Below are 18629 nucleotides of genomic sequence, written 5' to 3' on the forward strand. Positions count from 1 at the left end.
GATCTTATAATCATGAATGATCATTCAGGTGATTAATAGATTTTATAAAAAAAATATATCAGCCACTTTTTAATGGTGCTTCATATTTTATAAGTGTTTAGATTATTATGACCTTATTCTTTTTAATTATCAGCTAATCACAATAAAAACAAGTATTTGTTTCAAACTTGTGAAAACTTCTATTGGCTTGTGTTGACTAACGTTTATAAACGTATATCACGGCAACTAAAACATTATTCATGCTTTATAACGGAGCCGTATTCCAAAATTAATGTTTTGTTATCGATATTAATTGCTATGTCATTTCCAAACCCGCCCGCTAGAGGGCGCCGCGTCCCCCGCGCTCCTCCCCGTCTGTGCATCCTCTCCGTGACGGGTCACGTTGTCGGAGGGGGAGGAGAACGGGGGAGGCGGGGGGGGGCAGTCGGTGTGGAAGCACTGAGCTCCCGACCGACGAGTCACCGTCTGCACGCACTTTTACCGTAAGATATTAGTCAAGGAGCTTTTTTGACGGGAAACCGAAACCAGGCGGATAGGATCGTTTAGGACCGGGACCGGGACCCCCCCCCTCAACACCAGCTCGACCCCCCCCCCACAGCGTCGAGCCGCTGCGTCAGAGAGAGAGAGACACAGAGAGAGAGAGAGAGAGAGAGACGGGCTGGAATCGAACCGGAGGACCTCGACCTCACCGCGGGCTTTGATGCGAAGCTCGGTGATCCAGACGCACCAGAGTCCGCCGACGACATGGGAGATAAATAGTTGGTACGGTCGCTTTAATCCTCTTAATAAAAACACATCGTGACGTGGTTCGTTCCGCTGCCGAGGTGCTTTTTAAATTTTTTTTAAACGATACGAAAGAGTGTGTTCGGGTTAACAAAAAATAAATAAATAAATAAAATGTCAGCGCAGCCCGGTGACATTTATTTATTTATTTATTTATTCGTCCTATTTGCGAGTGTTGCTCCGAAGCGAGTTGTCGCTCGCCTTCAGCCGCCGCGGCTTGTTCCGTCCTGTTTCTCACGTTCTCACACGCGAACATCCACTGCGAGTCGAGTGTGTTCTGCTGCTCGTACGTCATCGCGGGACCGGTACTTTGACTTTGTGTGTGTGTGTGTGTGTGTGTGTGTGTGTGTGTGTGTGTGTGTGTGTGTGTGTGGTCAAAGTTTGACCGCGGAGACACTTGTCTTAATCCGACCCGTTTCTCTCCCAGGACACTCTGGGACTGTCGGTCCTCGTGCCTCGACCCTTCTTTCTGTGGAGGAAAACAAAAAACATAATTCCAGTAGAAATAAGCCTGGTGGGCTTTATTATAATAAGGGTGTTTTTGTTGTGTGTGATTTGAAATTCAGTTTTGCTCTTTTCCAGTCACGCGTCTGCCTCCAGCCGAAGTCATGGATGAAAGCTGGAAAAACTGCTTCGAGGAGGAGCTCCTGTGTCCCATCTGCCTGAACGTCTTCGACGAGCCCGTCCAGCTGCCGTGCAAGCACAACTTCTGCAAGGGCTGCATCTCCGAGGCCTGGGCCAAGGACGCCGCCGCCGTCCGCTGCCCCGAATGCAACCGCGACTACGAGCAGAAGCCCGTCCTGGAGAAGAACTTCAAGCTCGCCAACATCGTCAAGCGCTTCAACGCGCTCAACACCGAGAAGGCCCCCGCCGTGCTGCACTGCGTCCTCTGCCGGCGGGGGCCCCCGCTGCCCGTGCGCAAGGTCTGCCTGCGCTGCAAGGAGCCCTGCTGCCAAACTCACATCCAGACGCACCTGCAGCAGCCGTGCGCCGCCCCGGGACACCTGTTGGTGGACGCCGAGGAGCTGAGCGCCTGGACCTGTCCCAGTCACGAGGAGTACCGGCTGCTGCACTGCGAGGAGGAGCAGGTGGCCCTGTGTCCCTTCTGCTGCATCTCCCACTGCACGAACCAAAGACACACAGTGTGCGACGTGGACACGCAGCGCATACAAATGCAGGTATATGAATCGCACCCACATGTCCCCCGCCCCCCCCCCCGGTCCCCCGTCCACTCGAACCCCTGTCAGGTGGCTGGTCGGCTAACGTGCGATGGGGGCACTTTCTTAGGTGATCTGAGCTGTTCATCGGCCTATAAGGGTCTTTATTCTTATCTGATGTGGAAAGGACCGGACAGGTGAAAGCCGACCCTCGGGGTAGATGACAAACACACGCACGCACACACCAGTACACACACGTCTCACACACAGCTTTTAACCTTGATCCAACCACCCAATCCACACGGCCACGCCTTCACATTAGCCGCCCTGTGCCCCCGGGTAAGTGCTGCGATGCAATCTGCATCCACCGGAAATGAAGAACCCCCCTCCAGTGCAGCAGGGGGCGGATCCTCCTGTAGTTGTCGCTTCCCTGATCAGTTTCAGGATTTGTTCAGGGGGGCGACTGCACGAATGAATCAACGTGCTTCATCTTCTTTTGAGAGGACCGTGTGGCTTTTTATTGTTTTTTACAAGCCATCAATTTTAGAACAATTTTTGGGGACATAAAAGCATAACAGAAGAAGAACAACATTCTACAATGAGTGATAATCTCTCTGGCTGCTTGTGAACAATGAAGTTGACCTCAGGACGAGAAGGGGAATGCGGTGCCTCGCACAAGGCCCGGCTTCGCCACTGCTGTGTCCACCCCTGCGTTTGCCTCTGGTTCTGTACGTTAGACGTCTTTACACGAGTCCTAATGCGAGCGGCGAGGTCTAAAAACACCACCACCCACGCGGCCCCGTTGGTCCTGCCGATCGGCGAAGGGGCGGAAAGTGCGAACCCGATTTAGTTTCAGCATCTGCCGCGTGGCGGCCTTAATGCGTTTGGGGATTGGTGATCATTCCCGTCGGGGGAAAAGTCACATGCACGTTTCTTTCCCGGTGTTCGGAGTTCTGAAGCTTTGGAAATATCTGGTGAAAAAACTGTGGCTCCAGAGCTATAATTGGGACAAAAGATGTCTGTTCAGCCCTTTCCACAGCTGCTCGCTACGCACACATGTGCACACACACACACATCTTTCTGTTCTCTGACAACTGTATGTCGGCCGGGTGGACGGAGTTGTCCAGGAGTCAGAGTGCCTGTGTCCCCTTCGGATTAACGCTGTGCATGCTCGGCCCTTCAGACCCGGAGTGCACTCTCAGACTAGTTAATGTGGCAAATAGCCGAAAGAGGCTTCTTGTATGTCGGTCCGTTTCTTCAAGTCATTTGAGGCCAAAGTGGCGTCTCTTCCATTTCTCACTAAAAGCTTCTTCTCCTTGATAAAGCCGAGGTCTATTTTGGTAAAAAAAAAAAAAATGGCAGCACTCTTGTTGCTTTTGGGATAAACAACAAAAACAACAACAACGTAGCTGTTCATATCTCGGGCTCCCCGCGGAGACTTTCACAGTAACCTTTTGTCGGCTCGCCGGGTTTAATTTCAAAGCCCAGAAATGAGGAGCAATGTGATGGTAACGTTGTCGCCGGGTCGGGCCGAGGTGGAGCGCTCCCACCTCCCGGCCTCGCCTCGGTCTTCCTCCCTGCGGGACGCTCAGCTGGAGACCATCGCTCACAGAAGCTCTGCCTTTTTGCAATGTCTTGGAGTGAGTCAGTTACCCAGAATGCTGAGGGCGGACCATTGACATCAGACGTGGGGAATGGCTGTTGGGTTGATTGTGAAAGAGGCTCTCTGTTCGGTGAGCCCGAGGCTCTTCATTTAAACATGAGCTTCCTGGCAACCCGCGGGTGTCTGGGTGCCTAAGTAGGACAGTCGGGGAAAGTGATCATTGGTGGATTTTTTTGTAATCTTGATAAAGGTAGGCTTTCACACAAGCAAACGGCAGCGCCCCCCCCCCCGTCCCCCCTGTCCCCTTGTGCTACTTTCAGCAAGACAAAAAAAGGGAATTGGAGAAAACACGGCGGAATGAGGAAGACACAGTTGTTGACCACGAGCGTCCAGGCGAAGCGAAGCGAAGCCTTTGGCATTGTGCGAGCCTGCGCGGCGTAAAGCAGCACGTGCTCGGTGCATGATAGCAGTAACCCGACAAAGTGTTCTTTCCTGTTTTGGTAACAGAAAACAAACAGCATTTGCACAGAAGGCGCGACGTACCGCTGAGACTAAATGTACTCGTTGAGAGGATGGTTATTCGTGCAAGTCGGCTGCTTCTGGCAAAGGAGGGTGCGAGAAGTACGTGAAAAACTGGACCAGACAAGAAACGCAGCCAAAGAGACGAGGTGGCGCCCAAAGTTCCAACAGTCGGCACGTTTGTGCTTTAATCTGCCGTTTTTGTCGAGGGCCGCTAAACTGAAGCCGAATGTGTCGGCCAGGCGCCGTGCGTAGACGGAGTACAGGTTGGGCATGTGGCTTGACTGCGTGACACATGATTAGGGACACACACGCCTTTCAATAAGATGATATCCATGTCACTCTCCACCCCTTTCGGTGCACAAAAGTAATTTAACCTGAGAGGCTAAAGGATGTTTACTCGTGTGTCTTTTAGGGCTCGACCTTTGTGAGAGCATTTATGTGAAAGCGACGTGCTGCTTCTGATGAACTAAACCAACTTGCCACCTGACATGTGAGCTTCCTGCGTCCTCGTCCTCGCTGTGTTAATTAGACCTGGATGTGCGGTGGGGAAATGGCCAAACATAGTGCCGGAAGAACACGTGATGCAAACATGATAAGGAACTGCTCGTCTTATCGGCCCCTGAAGTGCATTCAGAGGTCGCAGGGTTGCAGAAAAGAAGAAAAAAAGATTGAGAAGAATGTTTTTTTTGGAGTTGCATGCAAGGGCAGATATCAATTGTAGGCTGTGTCACTTGGACACTCGATATGTGTGTCGGCAGAAAGTAATACTGGTATTATTATGGTATTATTATAAATTATATATTATAAAATATATAATTTTTTCCCATTTTGAATTTTTGAGGTTACTACACAGAGGAAAGAACCACTCACTCAGAAGTTGGACATTCAGCCGGGGAGCAGCTAACCTTGAGGAGCATTTAGCTGATGGAAGTTGGTGGAGACCCAAACTGTGCTAAAAGGAGAATTGGTATTAGACCAATATCTGTTGAGTGAGTGAACACAATGTTGGTCCAAGTCTCCCAGATGTGTAAATAGGCAACAATGTTGCCAACAATTGCATAAGATGGCCCCAGTTGTGTTTTGGTTTTTTTTAGCTGTCCCCGTTGTCGAGTTCACACTCCACAACTTTATCCCTGATCGCTTGTTCCTCCGCGGTCTCGCCCGCGGCCGTCCTCCTTATTCGAGTTGCCTTGTCTGTTGTTGCTGTCGGAGAAACAAGTGTAGCACAGCGAATGATCTGCGCAGGGCGAATAGTAGAGCCGCGTTATGTGAACTTATGTGAACGTGGTTTTGCAGATCTCCTCGCGGTGAAAGATCTGGTGGTGTGTAAGTTCCACGGTGTGGAAATCGCAACGACTTCAAGACACCCGAGACCAATTTGTGTTGCGCGAACAGTACAATAAAATCGTTGTTGTCCTTTGGGCCCACAAATAAAAAAAGGAAGAAAGAAAGAAACATTCATGTCTTTCACTTGTTATTGTATCTGTCAATAGTCCAAAGTGCAGATTACAAATTCACCTCAAATTGTGATCCATGTGAATGGGAAAAAAACTAATAATAGATTAATGTTGTTACCGATAGACTAAAATTACATATGTGTGTATTTGAAGAAATGTTAGTAGTTTTTCTTCTTTTTGTTTGGGAAGCTAGATGGCCTGTTGGAAGGGATCTCTGTGGTAAAGCCAGTTGTTGTACATAAGACTCCATGCGTGTTGTCAGCAGCTGAAGAGGGCTGTTGCTGTGATACCACAACCCAGCCCCCCCCCCCAAAACCCACTCACCGGAGACACCGCAGGAATGTCCTCATTCTCCCTATCTCCTTTTTTTTTTTTTATTCAAACTTCCCCTCCGTTCCCCTTTTTTATTATTATTTTGTATGTCTTTCTGACTTTCTTTCTGTCCGCTCTCGGCGTGTGCGAGCAGAGGCCAGGAGCGCTTCTCCCCCCGTCGCCTTTCTCCCGTGCACACTCATGCGGAGGGAGAGCGCAGAGCCCGGCTTTATGCACACAGACATGACAATCTGTCACTGACACAGAGGCCGGTGCAAACAATGGGAGCAGTGCATGTGGCAAAATGAGAAAGCAGAGAGGGGTAGTGAGACCCCCCCCCCCCCCCCCCCCCCATCCCCCCTGCTTTTTTTTGCTCCTTCACATACACATTAGCTTTCACATATAAAAAACATACACTTCGTTGCCATGACAGCAGGTTTTCTCTTATTTGGGCACGGTGCCTTTCCCAAGCAGAAGCAGTTCATTAAAAAGCGGACCGCCCCCCCCCCCCCTCTTCTCTCCCCCCTCCTCTTGTTCCTAGTTAGCTGTCAGTCAGTGACAGTGGATTGATTTCCATCTCCTGCAGTGAATGGAGAAGGATTATGTTTACCGGCTCTTTAGCCAGCCTTTGGCTCTTTTTGCACTCTAAGTGAGTCAATGGAGGAAGTAGGGGGGTCGTCATGGCACAGGGGGTAGAGAGGCTGGGACGCACAAGGTTGGTGGTTTGAGTCCTGACTGCCTCATGTTCCATGTCGAAAGTGTCCCTGAGCAAGACACCTATTCTCTAAAAATGTAATGTAAGTCGCTTTGGCTAAAAGCGTCAGCTAAATGACCTGTAAAAAAAGTAGGCTGGTCCCAACAATGGACTTCAGTGGATGTAGAAGGGTCTGCCGGACAGACCGGCATGCAATCAGAGATGGGTTTGTGCAATGGTGTTGTCATTTTCTGGTGTGGCCGTCTGCTGGCGGCTGTTAAGTCCTCCGTCCCATAAGGACTGTGGAAGAAATTGCCCGAGTGACTCATGAAAGGGAAGCAGGTTTGCTGAAGTCACAGCGGAGAGCCGAGTAGCAACAACCAATGAAAGGAGTCGGTATTTTATATTTCTGGTGTGTCCTGTAGAGGTTTATCTGTCTGACCCGTCTCTTGTGTGTCTCAACAGAGCCTGCTGATGAGACAGCAAGGCAGGCTGGACGGTCGCGTTCAGAACATCGATGAGCAGCTAAACAAGCTGGAGTCGGACAAGACGCTGATGAAGGTACAGTACAGCGTTCTTCCTCGCTTCTTTGCCATTGTGTGAGTTTGGTGCTGTGATGAAAGGAGTCCGTACCTTTTCATCAGCGTTGCAGAAAGCAGCTTTAAATGGCTGCTGCATCGGGGTCGGAGAAATTATAAAAGCAAAGCTTCCACAAAATGAAGTAAGAAAGAGAAATGTTCTAGCCTACAATAACTTAAATAATTAATTAATTACGCTGTATTGACACTTTAATTATGATTATGGGATCTAGTGTCTAGTGTGTTAATTTGTATTTACGTAGTAGACTTCACATGCTAAAATATTGCAGAAACAATTGGTAAAAGGGGAAAATGTTTTTTAGAAAGTTCACCTTTTTTTATTTCACACCTTTGCCGGAGGTGTACGGGACGGATGAGAGAGAGCGGATGGTGGATTCAAAAGCGATTACTTTAGATGTTGTTTTTTTATTATACAACCATCTCGTCAATTCCTTTTTTTTTCTCCCTTTTACGTGTAAATCAACTCGTCTTCTTCCCCGTCCTTTGTCCACAGGATGCCGTGTCTGAGCTGAAGGAGCGAGGCAGAGCCCAGTATCAGAGGATGCACGCGCTGCTCGAAGCGAACCAGGCGGAAACCGTGCAGACGCTGGAGAGCACCTACACCACGTACGTGAGGAAGAACTCCCAGCAGGTTATGCAGCTCTACGAGAAGCGCCAGGAAGCGGAGAAACTCCTGAGCTCCGTCCAGACGTTCTTCAAAAGAGCGGACGACATCAACTTCATGAAGGTACGGATGCGTTTGTGGACACACACACACACACACACACACACACACCTACTGTAATATGTGTATCTGCAGCAGGCCCATTGTCTCTGAATGTGTTCATCTCTGCTCCTTTAGCTTTTAATGATATTGTCTTTTTCAGAACACAAAACCGTATCAGCTGCTAATGGACAGGTACGTATTTCTCCTTCTATTCTGTGTCACTGTACTGGTACCAATTGTATTTAGCGTAGAAGTGACGTGAGGCTTTCCTGCATACCGTGGAACATTGGACGGACAAATATTTTCTTCTAAACCACAACTACATTTTCACACAGCTGTATAAGTTGGGATAACTCTAGTAAATACAAAGGAATATGCATCTAACTACACTCTGTCTCTTTCTTCATTGTTGTAATTATTCATGTAATCCTTACATGAACATACAAAGATGTGTATGTGGGTATATGTCATTTAACAAGCAAAGTATGCTTCTATTCTTCGAATAAATCACAAGCCCCAAGGTGCAGAATGCCTGTCAAGCAATGGTGCAAACTGCTTTGCTTTAATCGGGTGCTTTAATCCCTTTTTTCCCTTTCAGGTCAAACACACACCTGAGTTTCGCTCTCCCTCCACTCAGAGTGGGCCAGCTCAACTCTCATCATTTACTGTCTGAACTTTCAACGAGAGAAAAAAACATGCGAAAAGTGCTTGAAGGTAAGAAAAAAAAGAGATCAAGTAAATACAGATGAGGGGGGAAAGTGTATTTCTGGCATATTGTTCAGGCAGAATTAACCGTTGTTTTACTTCCTTGCCGCGCTCAGAGCCCTTCAACGAGGCGCCCATTCTGGAGATCGTCCCGTCTCACAGCGGCTCTGCTGGCCCTCACGCGGGGGCCGGGTCAGGACTGCAGAAGAGGAAATACGGCTTGGCTTTCCTGGACAGCAACACGACAAACTCCAACTCCCAGGATCCTCCGCCGTTGCTCTACGGAAGCAAAAAGCCCTTCCTGGTCGATCAGAACCACCATGCCTCATCCATGTATTCCTCCGAAGGCCTCTCCCACAATCCCCACGGCGGGCCCGGCCACAGCCGGCTGCTGGGCACCGCGGCCCATCACATGGTGGGTCTCGGGTCGAGCTCCAGCCACCACTCAGGGACCATATTCCCCCCCTCCCATTTCCCCGGCGGAGGCGCCTCGCAACAAGCCATGTACGAAGGGAGGAAAGTACTGATGTGCACTCTGAATAACTGCTGCTGCTCCCGGGCACCAGCTGCTCGTGCCCGACCTGCGTACCCGGCGTCGGACTCCTTCCCCCCCATGGCCTCTCAGGAGTTCCCCCCCCCACACGCCCCGCTCCCTACAAGCCAGCCGCTGCAGCATTTCCCCATGAGGGGAATGATGGAGGCCTCACAGGCGGCCAGGCACCCCGACTTCTACGGGCTGTACGGCCAGTCTTCAACCAAGCATTATGGGACCAAGTGAAAAAGAAAACAGAAGAAGAAGAAAAAAGAACCTGATTCAGCATTTGTTCCGTTTTTGTGAAATCGGGACTATCATCAATCTCCCTGTTTGCTTTTTGTTACTTTTCCATTTTGGAGAGATATGACATCAGTACGTGTCTCCCACACGCCATCATGATTATATTATCTCCTTGACCTCATTTTGGGAAACCATGCCCCGGTTACTTAATTAGTTTAATTTTCAATCGCAAGTAGAAAACAACAGAGGGTAACAGTAACCGTAATAACGTTGTAATTTGAAACCAAGTTTGTATTTTATTTATTTGCTGTTTCAATTCGACTGGAAGTGCTTATGTGAATAATGTAGTCTTAAATCCTTTCAGACAGTGAACAAAATAAATAACATATCCTTCATATCCCAAGTCCTGACATGAGACTCCAGAGACTTCAGTGCCTAAAAAGACTGTTAACATGCTCTTATTATTTCCCGTTTGCGGCTGAAAGCATGCAAGGAGCCTCTCCGTGCACTCCAAAGTCTGTGTGGCTTTAGAAAACACACTGGACTTCAAATGCTTGTGAGGTTTTTTTAATATTCTTTTTTTATACAATATTATGAATAAACCAAAATCTGTGGAAAAGCTTAAATAAACAAGCATATTACTTTACCTTTTGTTGTATTTTAAGCATTAGTTTTTCCGTTTTCTTTGTAATCTTGTGGCCTTTAATCCATGTTTGGAGCATAAACCTTAAACCGAGTGAGACATAGAGGTCCCGTTGTGTGATTAGTTTAGGTTAAGAGGTTTTACAGTTCAACTCCCTGTGTTGCAATTTGAAATGTCAGCGCCTCCTGTAAAAATAAAAAGAGGAAAAGAATAGGCGTTCCTGTGGAGCATCCCACCCTGTGGTTCACCCACGGTCTATTCATAGGCTCCAGCGCTCGTAAATGAGGAAAAAAGATGGTTAACATATACTGCATTCGGAGGAATCTCAGAACACGGTGGAGGAGGTTTGGACAATGATTTGTTACAGACCGGCCCACAGAAGGCCCATTATTTACCGATTTAGGACAGTTCACTTCCTTGTCAACATCCTGGTCTCTGGCATAATCTCCGTCTCATCCGTCTTTGTCTCATTATTGGCGGCCTCATTGTCAAGTTGGGTCAGAAAACAGCAATAACTGATGAGCGGCCCCTCCCTCCCTCCCTCCCTCCCTCCCCTCACCTCTCTCACTCTTCGTCTCCCGGGCTATCATTTGCTGCCGGGGGCCCGACGTGGAGGAGGAGGAGGAGGAGGAGGAGGATGATATAAGCGAGGAGTTTTAATGAGGGCTGGGACAGCATAGTCATCTACTTATCTGTCACTCATACTCCTTTTATCATCCTCCCCCCCCCTCCCCAGCTAGACGGTGAGATAGATGGAGCCAGCTAAGGGGCGGGGTGGACGGCTTAGAGGGAGGGGAGGAGAGAGAGGGAGGAATGGTTAGAGGGGAGGGGGAGGGAATACAGAGTGTGGCACATCACTTATTTATGGGTTATGAAATGTTCTGCCCTCTCGTTATGTTCTCCCATTTCTCTCGTCCGGTCCGTCTGACGTTGTTTTTCTGTGTGAACGCTAACATTTCTGACATTCTTTCCTAAGACCTCGGGCACCTTTTAGCAAGTGAATGCACGCGGCAGAGTGGGAGGAGCTGAGGTTTAGTTACAGTGTGGCATCAATCTGACATTTGATGTGTGTGTGTGAAGGAGAGAATCCTATTAGCATTCCCCTTGAGCACCGTTCCTTCTGTGTGTTATTAATAAAACATACAGTAGGCCATACCATTCATTTAATCTGTGTAAATCATTTTATTCATAGCAGTATTGTTTATATCAACATCAATTCAGTCTTTGTGTTAGCACAAACGTTACACTCAAAAAAAGGCCTTGTAGCTTAGTGTGTGTTTGGTTTGTGTGAGAGAATGTGTGCCCAGGTGTCCGAGCACAATCAACCAGTTACTGTGTGTTTCCTCATATACGTGAAAAAGTGGGTCTGCTTGTGTGTGTTTTTGTGTGTGTGAGGTTACACGTACGGTTCAGGGTGATGGACCTGACAGCTGTGCTCTGTTGTGGCAGGTGTGTTTGAGCCGTATATGTATGAGTACAACACGCCCCTGCTTGCAGGAGGACATGAGCCTGTAGTGTGTGTATGTGTGTGTGTGTGTGTGTGTGTGTGTGTGTGTGTGTGTGCGCGTCTTCAATGCATGGGTAACCGTCAGCTGTTTTGCAGCTGTTGTTTGTGTGTTTTACTCGGTGTCTAGATCTTCTGTTGGACTCTCTCGCTCTCTGGTTCTTCCACACACGTTTCTCTCTCCCAGCGTATATTATTTCCCCGCAGTACCTGCACCAAAGCCGAGTGATCAAACAGGGCCAATATACCCGACAGCACGGTTGGGTGAAAATATTCATTACAAATGAAGAAGGTCCCCAACTCACAGGGAAACACTTGATCACTGAATAACTCCTGTAATATACTGAACATCACTGTTGATCTACATACAACAGCTGGGATCGGAGTTTTCCTCTGGAACTCTAACTCTGGGAAATTATTGACATTTGCTCAGCTTGCAGCATGCATGACTGTCCGTTCAGCTGTGGATGTGAGAAGTGGCTGACATGGCAGTCTAATGTATCATTCATAGTATTTGGAATATATGAGTGGTCATTAGTGCTATTAGTCTGACCACACACACACACACAGATTCTTAGCAGTCCTCCCTGGCAACACTGGCAGGAACAGGGACATAAACAGCATATGCATTCAGAAAGGCTATTCATCAAACATGCAGAATGCTAACCTTCATCTGATAAGGTCTTTGAAACCGGTGCCAAGACCCCAATCAAGGAGAGCAGTGTGCACACACTCACTCTCTCTCACACACACACACACACACACACACACACGCATAATCGGTGCGAAAACATCAGAGACAAGGATCTGCGGCAAATGTTGTTTGATCTATTTCTGTCGGTTGAAATCATTGTAACATAAATCCAGTCTTCTGTTGCTTTTCAGCTGAAAGGAACCAGGCAACAATAAACGACGTATATGAGTTAAATAAGCCACGCCAGGAAGGGCGTGTGCAGGTAAACTGCTGTATATATGAAAACGGCAGGAATGCATTTGAGACGCCCTGTGTGGAGAACAGCTGTGCGCAGGTATTGGGTGAGAATGCAGTGGCGCGGTTCAGTTGTTGCCATAGTAACTTTGACCACACTGTAGCTACACGCGCAAGTATCAAAGTTGGAAACTAATGACATATTTTCAGTGCACTTGTAAGTATATATTTCAGTTTACAAGATAAATTATTAAAGTACACATAATACGGTGACTATTCTTCATAAGCCATATAGGTAACGTTAGTAGTATGAAGAGATTCCTTTGTACGGTGTGTGCGTGTTCGTGCTGCTTCCTCTGCACGTCATGACGTAACGATGACGCGCTATCAAACAGGAAGTGGGTTTTCAACCGGGGTGTTTTTGTTTTTTCTTCTTATAGCTGAATGGCGTCTCAGGTTAACGTACGTACTTTGAATCTGGAGTTATTTAAAAAGCATCCGGTAAGGTCTTCGCACCTGATAGTTACGCTGCTTCCTTCCACGTTACATTTGGGCAGAAGAAGCAGACAAACTGAACAGTGTGAATAGTGTCAGCGTGTCGCGGAAGCAAACAGTTTACCGGAGGGTTTTACCTCCTTAGGTTCTAGTTGGTAATATGCAACAAGGCTACACGGTCTTTGTCACAGGCGGTGGCAGCAGGTCGCAGACTGCAAACGTGCTGAGATAGAATACGACATTCAAACTAATTGAGGGAGTCTGGGATGGAGATGAATGTAGAGAATGAGCGGGCGTTGCGCATGCGCATTAAGGATTTGTGTAATTCGCACCTACTTGAAATGGCTTTCCAGTCTTGAGGAAATATGTGACAGTCCATGTGAGATTAATCTATTTATCAATGTTTGTCTTACACGCTGACAATTACGTGCAGACGCTGATTTTTTTGGAGTTCTCAGGATTTCATTTGCTTTAATAATCAAATAAGCCTTTTTGCAGCAGACATTTTGACTTGTGTCAGTAGGAGCAGCACAGAAATAAATAATGGCTTCGTTCTAGTCAAGTTTCCCCGGAGAGAGACAGTGAGCCAGCATGCACAAGACCAGGGCGTGATGAAACTAACATTAGAAAAACCCTACTCGACGCCAGTGTAAAATCATTAAACAGGGCATTTATTAAATAACACTAGCAAGTAGGGGGCTATGCATAAAGGCTTCTTGAAGGTCATCTTCTACGCCACTGAAAGATAAAGCTGGAGATGAACATACTAAAAGCGGGAGGAGGGGGGGTTCTGGGCAACACCAATTGCTGGTCATCAATCTTGGATGTAGGCCATCATGTTCCACACCTCAGTACATACATTTTACCCCACAAGATCATTGTAACAGAGAGTACACACTGTCTTAAAGCACAACTGGCTATGACTGAGACACTGTCGCAGTTTTTCCAACTTAAACTAAGAATAAAATATTAGCGAAATCAGATTTGACTTTTTGTGTTCGAGGTTTGTGCTCATTGATTTCTCTTCAGTTCAGCCTCAAAAGGCCACATTAGTTATTGGGAGACACAGTAATCACGTCCTTTACGGTGCATGGCTTTAACGATGAACTTGCCCCGTGCTTCTAATTAACGCTCCTCTGAGAGACCAGAGTAGCTGACCAGGCTTCTTTAATATCACGGACTGTTGAGTAGTTCTTCTGCCTTGTGCCACTGCGGCCCAGTTCAAAGGACCGGTGGACAGCTGCAAGCAGACACGACGTTGCCGATGATGGCACATATCTGGATGTGTTCAGATATGAGCCACCATGTGTTTGTTCTATTCATATAGCGGTTATCTGCGGCAACCACGATGCTGATTTGTCTTATTTGTCATGTCATGCCAACAGCATTTCTGTAATTCAAGAGAGGCCTCAGAGCTACTGATCTGTTGGCCGTGCAGAGAATACTGATTTTGATACAAATAAAGGACAATCAAGTACAGTGGGAGTACAACGGATCATCAAAAAATTGGCTCATCATAAATATGGCTGACGCTGAGTACCACAATATGATCTCTTTGAATGAGGCCATCGTATTCCCTGATATCTACTATTATTTGTGCACGCTTAAAAAATAAGTGGTAAGCATTACGTTGTCACCATATGGCTGATGGACGACTAATCATGAGTCACAAGCTGTTTGGAGGATTGTGACATTTACTGTGAAAAGCTCATTTCCTTGCTGTTATGGACAGAAAAATAGGAAGTTTCATTTTATAGATCCTAATTCATATCGTGTAGTTACTATATACTAGAGCATATAATACACACACAACACAACTTACAAACAACGTGTATGTTCATGGATGTATGAAACAAAAAATGAAAAGCCCAAACTGCTACTGTTACCCCTCTCCCACAAATGTTAAGAGTTTAATATGAACTGACATCAGCAAGGCTTGTGATTTTGCAACGAGTGATCCCTGATCTTCTGTGGCATTTCTTTCAGCACAAAATGCATGTAAACCGCAGTGCTCAGCACGCAGCTTTAACCTCTAGGCGGAAGGTTAAGGACTTGACGCATCACACAGGGCAATAAAAAAAAAATGTTATATCCCATAAAAATGGTGTAAAGGGTCACAGAACTCCCACTCAGCGTACCTTGAGTTGGATGTGGTTTATGAGTCAAAAAATAAGCAGCAGCAGCACCTGCTTCACGTCAAGGTGACTTAGTTGGAACGTTGACTCACATTTATTTGCTATCCATCCATTTAGAGGCTTACGAGAGAGAGAGAGAGAGAGAGAGAGAGAGAGAGAGAGAGAGAGAGAGAGAGAGAGAGAGAGAGAGTTAAAGTATGACACAATGACAATGCTATGTCATATGTTTATTTAAGCTTCCTCTGCATCCCGGCCCTGTCTCTTGTTGTGCCTCCCCTACATCCTGCCATTAAAGGTATGGCACAGGTGGTCCCTTTTCACATTACCATGACAGCACCAGGCATGTCTTACTTGTGAGAACAAAACTTGTCTCACGAACATCTGGTGCTCGACTTGTTTAGCAGGGTCTCCCCGAATCTTTCCTTAATTTACAAGCAGGACCACATCTTAAAAGCAAATGTGATTTTTAATCAACCACAGTGTCGGACAGCTTTAGTTAACAGCAGACGTTACACGTACCCATGAGTTCCAGTGAAAAACATCCATCTGCAGATGTTTTCATTAAAGATGTTTGTGATGAATTGAAGTTCTTCTGGGTTTTTTTAAATACTCCTTGTCCTTAAGCCTCTTGGACAAGCTGCATACATGTTTGGTCACAAGGCTCATCTCTGTGGTTAATCAAGCGTACCAGGTGTTGTAGTTATTTTAAGGATGTGTTGGGTGTAACGGTGGGCTTCTCCCTTCCTCCTCCAATCTTATGTTCATGGCTCACAGACGTTACGTAACAGCAGCTGACGGATGCACACAACTGGTGACTGGACTGAGGTTTTTTGACTGTTTGCAGGAGACCGTTATCTTCCAGATAAGGAAAGAAACAATTTTGAACCTGCAGTATACGTGGTGAGGAAGTCACATCCTGGCTCTGCGGCTGTCTCCAGTCAGAGTTAAGGAGCTCCACAGGATGGAGATAAAAGTGCAGCCTGTCTACTTCAATCGGGGGCTCTTATGACGCCGACTGGGACGACTGACCATCTGCAGATGAACCAGTTATTAGATCCACCACAGCGATTAGTTGTTTACGGCTGATCATGTTTACACAAGAGGATGTTTGTGCAGATGTGATCGGAATGTGGCAAAATATTTAAGTTAAGCGTGGCTGTTTAAGACTGAACTTGCCAGTTTAGAAGCAGTGCTTTTGGAGAATGGGTAAAAGACTAATCCTTTTACAAAATGTGTGTAAATTAAAGTGGGGTTTTTTACTCAGTTACGGAGATCCTTTTTTTAAATTTATTTAATGTTTACTTAATAGTGTGAAACTGGGATTCATTGGAATAGAAAACATGTTCTGGGCACAAATAAAAATGGAATATCAACTTTTCTGCTACATTACCAAATTCAAATGTCCTGTGTGTTTAAATAGTGACACTAAACTGATGCATAAACTTAAGATTACCTTTTTATTCATGATTTCAAATGGGAGCTAAAACTAAATGTTTGCTTGACACATCCACTACATCACAAAAGATTCACGTGAAGTTATGTCGTAACTAAACATTTTTAGTAGAATAAAAAACACATGAGAATGGAGACAGTCTTGTGCAGAACAGAGAACATTTAATAAATTGGACGCGTGCAAGTCATCTGTGCAACCAGAGGACTTTCAGCTGGAATCACAATTAGTTTCCTGTTTGACAAGTACAGGCGCTTACAAAGATTTTGATTTTACAACTTACAGCATCAATAAACAAAAACAGATCCCACCAGTGGTAAAACACCTTTTCCACCACAACAGCGGTGACCGTATCATTTACAGTAAAAAACACTGGGTAGCATTTAGTAGCAAAAAACAGTTCTTCTACATGTGAAGCTCCAAACCGCAGTTAAATACACCGCTGACACGAAAGGAGAGGTTGTGATGTCACTTCCTCCAACCACCTGCTCGGCTTAACCCACACGGAGCGTTCACTTGGCTGTGTGGGAGAAGTAGTAGCTTTGTAAAAAGAGACAGTCCTGTACAAACCCCCCCAGTTATTCCATAAAAACATCTCAGCGAGTGAACGGTGCCATTCCAAAAGACTATCCGCGACCTCTGCGCCTACTGCTTCTGCTTCTTCTTTGCTGGTTTCATGGGGCTGATCTCTTCCTCGTCATCCTCATCTTCACTCTCGTCATCAGACAGGTCGGAGTCTTCAACCTGTGAGGCTGCACAAGAAGGACAATGTCAGGATGCTCCGCGTCGGGCCGAACAACGCGCCCGAACTGTTACATTATTGGATGATAATAAAGTACAGCCTCTGGTACCTTGTTGCTTTACTAACCGTTTCAGTTCAAACAGAAGAATGTGAGAGTTACCTATGAGGTGCAACCCGCTGACCGTAACCGGTCCTGTTCCAGCCTTGAGCCGGATGGTCACCGGGGCTTTCAGCTCAAACTCCCCCAGACTCACCTGAGAAATAGAAGGCAAAGCGTTGGAGCTACACCTCCAGCACGCGAGGCGCGTTAACCTGCATTAAGAGAGAAATCCGGTACCATGGGCAGGCAGCTCAGGTGAAGGTTGGCGATGGGCACAGAAATGGTCTTCCCTTGGTGGTTCATGGACGTTACCTCCACCACATTGGTCTCCTCCTTGGCACCCTCTCCCAGACAAACCTGTCAACAGTCAGCGAAATAATTCAGCTAATTTTTTTAACGATTGGCAGCCAGATCAAAGTAACTCTCAAGTTGATTAGAAGACAAAAAATACTGCTTAGCAGTCTTGGGAGCACGCGTCCCTGTAAAGTCTGCGTCGAATTGGTGGAGTGAAAGTCTTTTGCATTAAGTGAATTTGACAGAAATAAGATATGTGGCGATGGCGCGTACCGTTCTGAGTTCAAGGAAGTGCTCCAGGTCCTCCTCTTCGTCTCCTTGGAAAGTGTAGAAAGGTACTTTAGGCGACAGCTCACAGCCTGGAGACACATGGAAACCGGATTGGTTAAGAACACTTTAGTTTTTCGGTAGCTCATGCCACGTAGTGCACTGGCCGAAGTAACTGTAGCAACATCAAAGCTGGTGGCACAGTGGGAACATCGCAGAGGAGACCCACGTGTGCGCCCGGTGAGCTGATTAAAACTGCGTTAAATGGTTCTTACTGAACAGGAAGCTCTCCAACTTCGATTCACCCGATAGTCCGACTTCGGAGGATGAGTCGTCTTTGAACGACATGTTGACGAAACACAAAATGTGGGTTTACTGTCAACGATTTATAGCCAGAGAACGCTCCACGAAAATAACAAGTGCGTCGCAAACTACGAGCACGCCTGACGCGTCATCACTGTGCGCCTGCGGTTCGGGTTTTTTTCGACTCCAGACCGACCAAGTTATTAGACTAATCCAATTTAACAAAAATAAAACTAGATGCAGATATACAATTAAGTTATTAGACAAATACTACACAGTACTTCTATGTTAAATATTTATCCTAATGAAGTGGAGCCGTCGATTATATATATAAAAATAATATATTTGGCTTATTTCAGGAATAATGCAGGTTTACAAACAAAACCAAGTCTTCTTTCAGGGAACAGAGATTAAAAAACACCAGTAATTTAAAAAACACCAGTAACTTAAAAAGA

At 46.5% G+C, this 18629-nt stretch overlaps 2 protein-coding genes across 2 annotated transcripts; one reads left to right on the forward strand and one right to left on the reverse strand.

The window, feature by feature from the left end:
* The first annotated feature begins 349 nt into the window (after positions 1 to 349).
* On the forward strand, positions 350 to 9959 carry trim8a (tripartite motif containing 8a). The gene is made up of 7 exons (XM_078104991.1): positions 350 to 762; positions 1366 to 1961; positions 6994 to 7089; positions 7621 to 7854; positions 7994 to 8025; positions 8432 to 8547; positions 8655 to 9959. The coding sequence occupies exons 2-7, from the start codon at positions 1392 to 1394 to the stop codon at positions 9314 to 9316; spliced, it is 1710 nt and encodes a 569-aa protein (XP_077961117.1). The 5' UTR covers positions 350 to 762; positions 1366 to 1391; the 3' UTR covers positions 9317 to 9959.
* A 6653-nt stretch (positions 9960 to 16612) lies between these two features.
* Positions 16613 to 18387, reverse strand: npm3 (nucleophosmin/nucleoplasmin, 3). Its single transcript, XM_040179320.2, has 5 exons — positions 18147 to 18387; positions 17878 to 17963; positions 17548 to 17667; positions 17371 to 17464; positions 16613 to 17220 (listed from the first exon to the last, which is right to left on the reverse strand). The coding sequence occupies exons 1-5, from the start codon at positions 18217 to 18219 to the stop codon at positions 17114 to 17116; spliced, it is 480 nt and encodes a 159-aa protein (XP_040035254.1). The 5' UTR covers positions 18220 to 18387; the 3' UTR covers positions 16613 to 17113.
* Positions 18388 to 18629: the final 242 nt, after the last annotated feature.

This window comes from Gasterosteus aculeatus, chromosome 6 (assembly GCF_964276395.1).
Source record: "Gasterosteus aculeatus chromosome 6, fGasAcu3.hap1.1, whole genome shotgun sequence".
Taxonomy (NCBI): Eukaryota; Metazoa; Chordata; class Actinopteri; order Perciformes; family Gasterosteidae; genus Gasterosteus; species Gasterosteus aculeatus.

Bases quoted from the DNA above. Each gene is read 5' to 3' on its own strand.
- trim8a (XM_078104991.1), top strand. From the start codon at position 1,392: ATGGATGAAAGCTGGAAAAACTGCTTCGAGGAGGAGCTCCTGTGTCCC. The intron at 7,090-7,620 runs GTACAGTACAGC...CTTTGTCCACAG, and splicing joins CGGACAAGACGCTGATGAAG to GATGCCGTGTCTGAGCTGAA. The intron at 8,026-8,431 runs GTACGTATTTCT...TTTCCCTTTCAG, and splicing joins TATCAGCTGCTAATGGACAG to GTCAAACACACACCTGAGTT.
- npm3 (XM_040179320.2), bottom strand. From the start codon at position 18,219: ATGTCGTTCAAAGACGACTCATCCTCCGAAGTCGGACTATCGGGTGAA. The intron at 17,964-18,146 runs GTAAGAACCATT...ATGTGTCTCCAG, and splicing joins GTTGGAGAGCTTCCTGTTCA to GCTGTGAGCTGTCGCCTAAA. The intron at 17,668-17,877 runs GTACGCGCCATC...GACTGTTGACAG, and splicing joins ACTTCCTTGAACTCAGAACG to GTTTGTCTGGGAGAGGGTGC.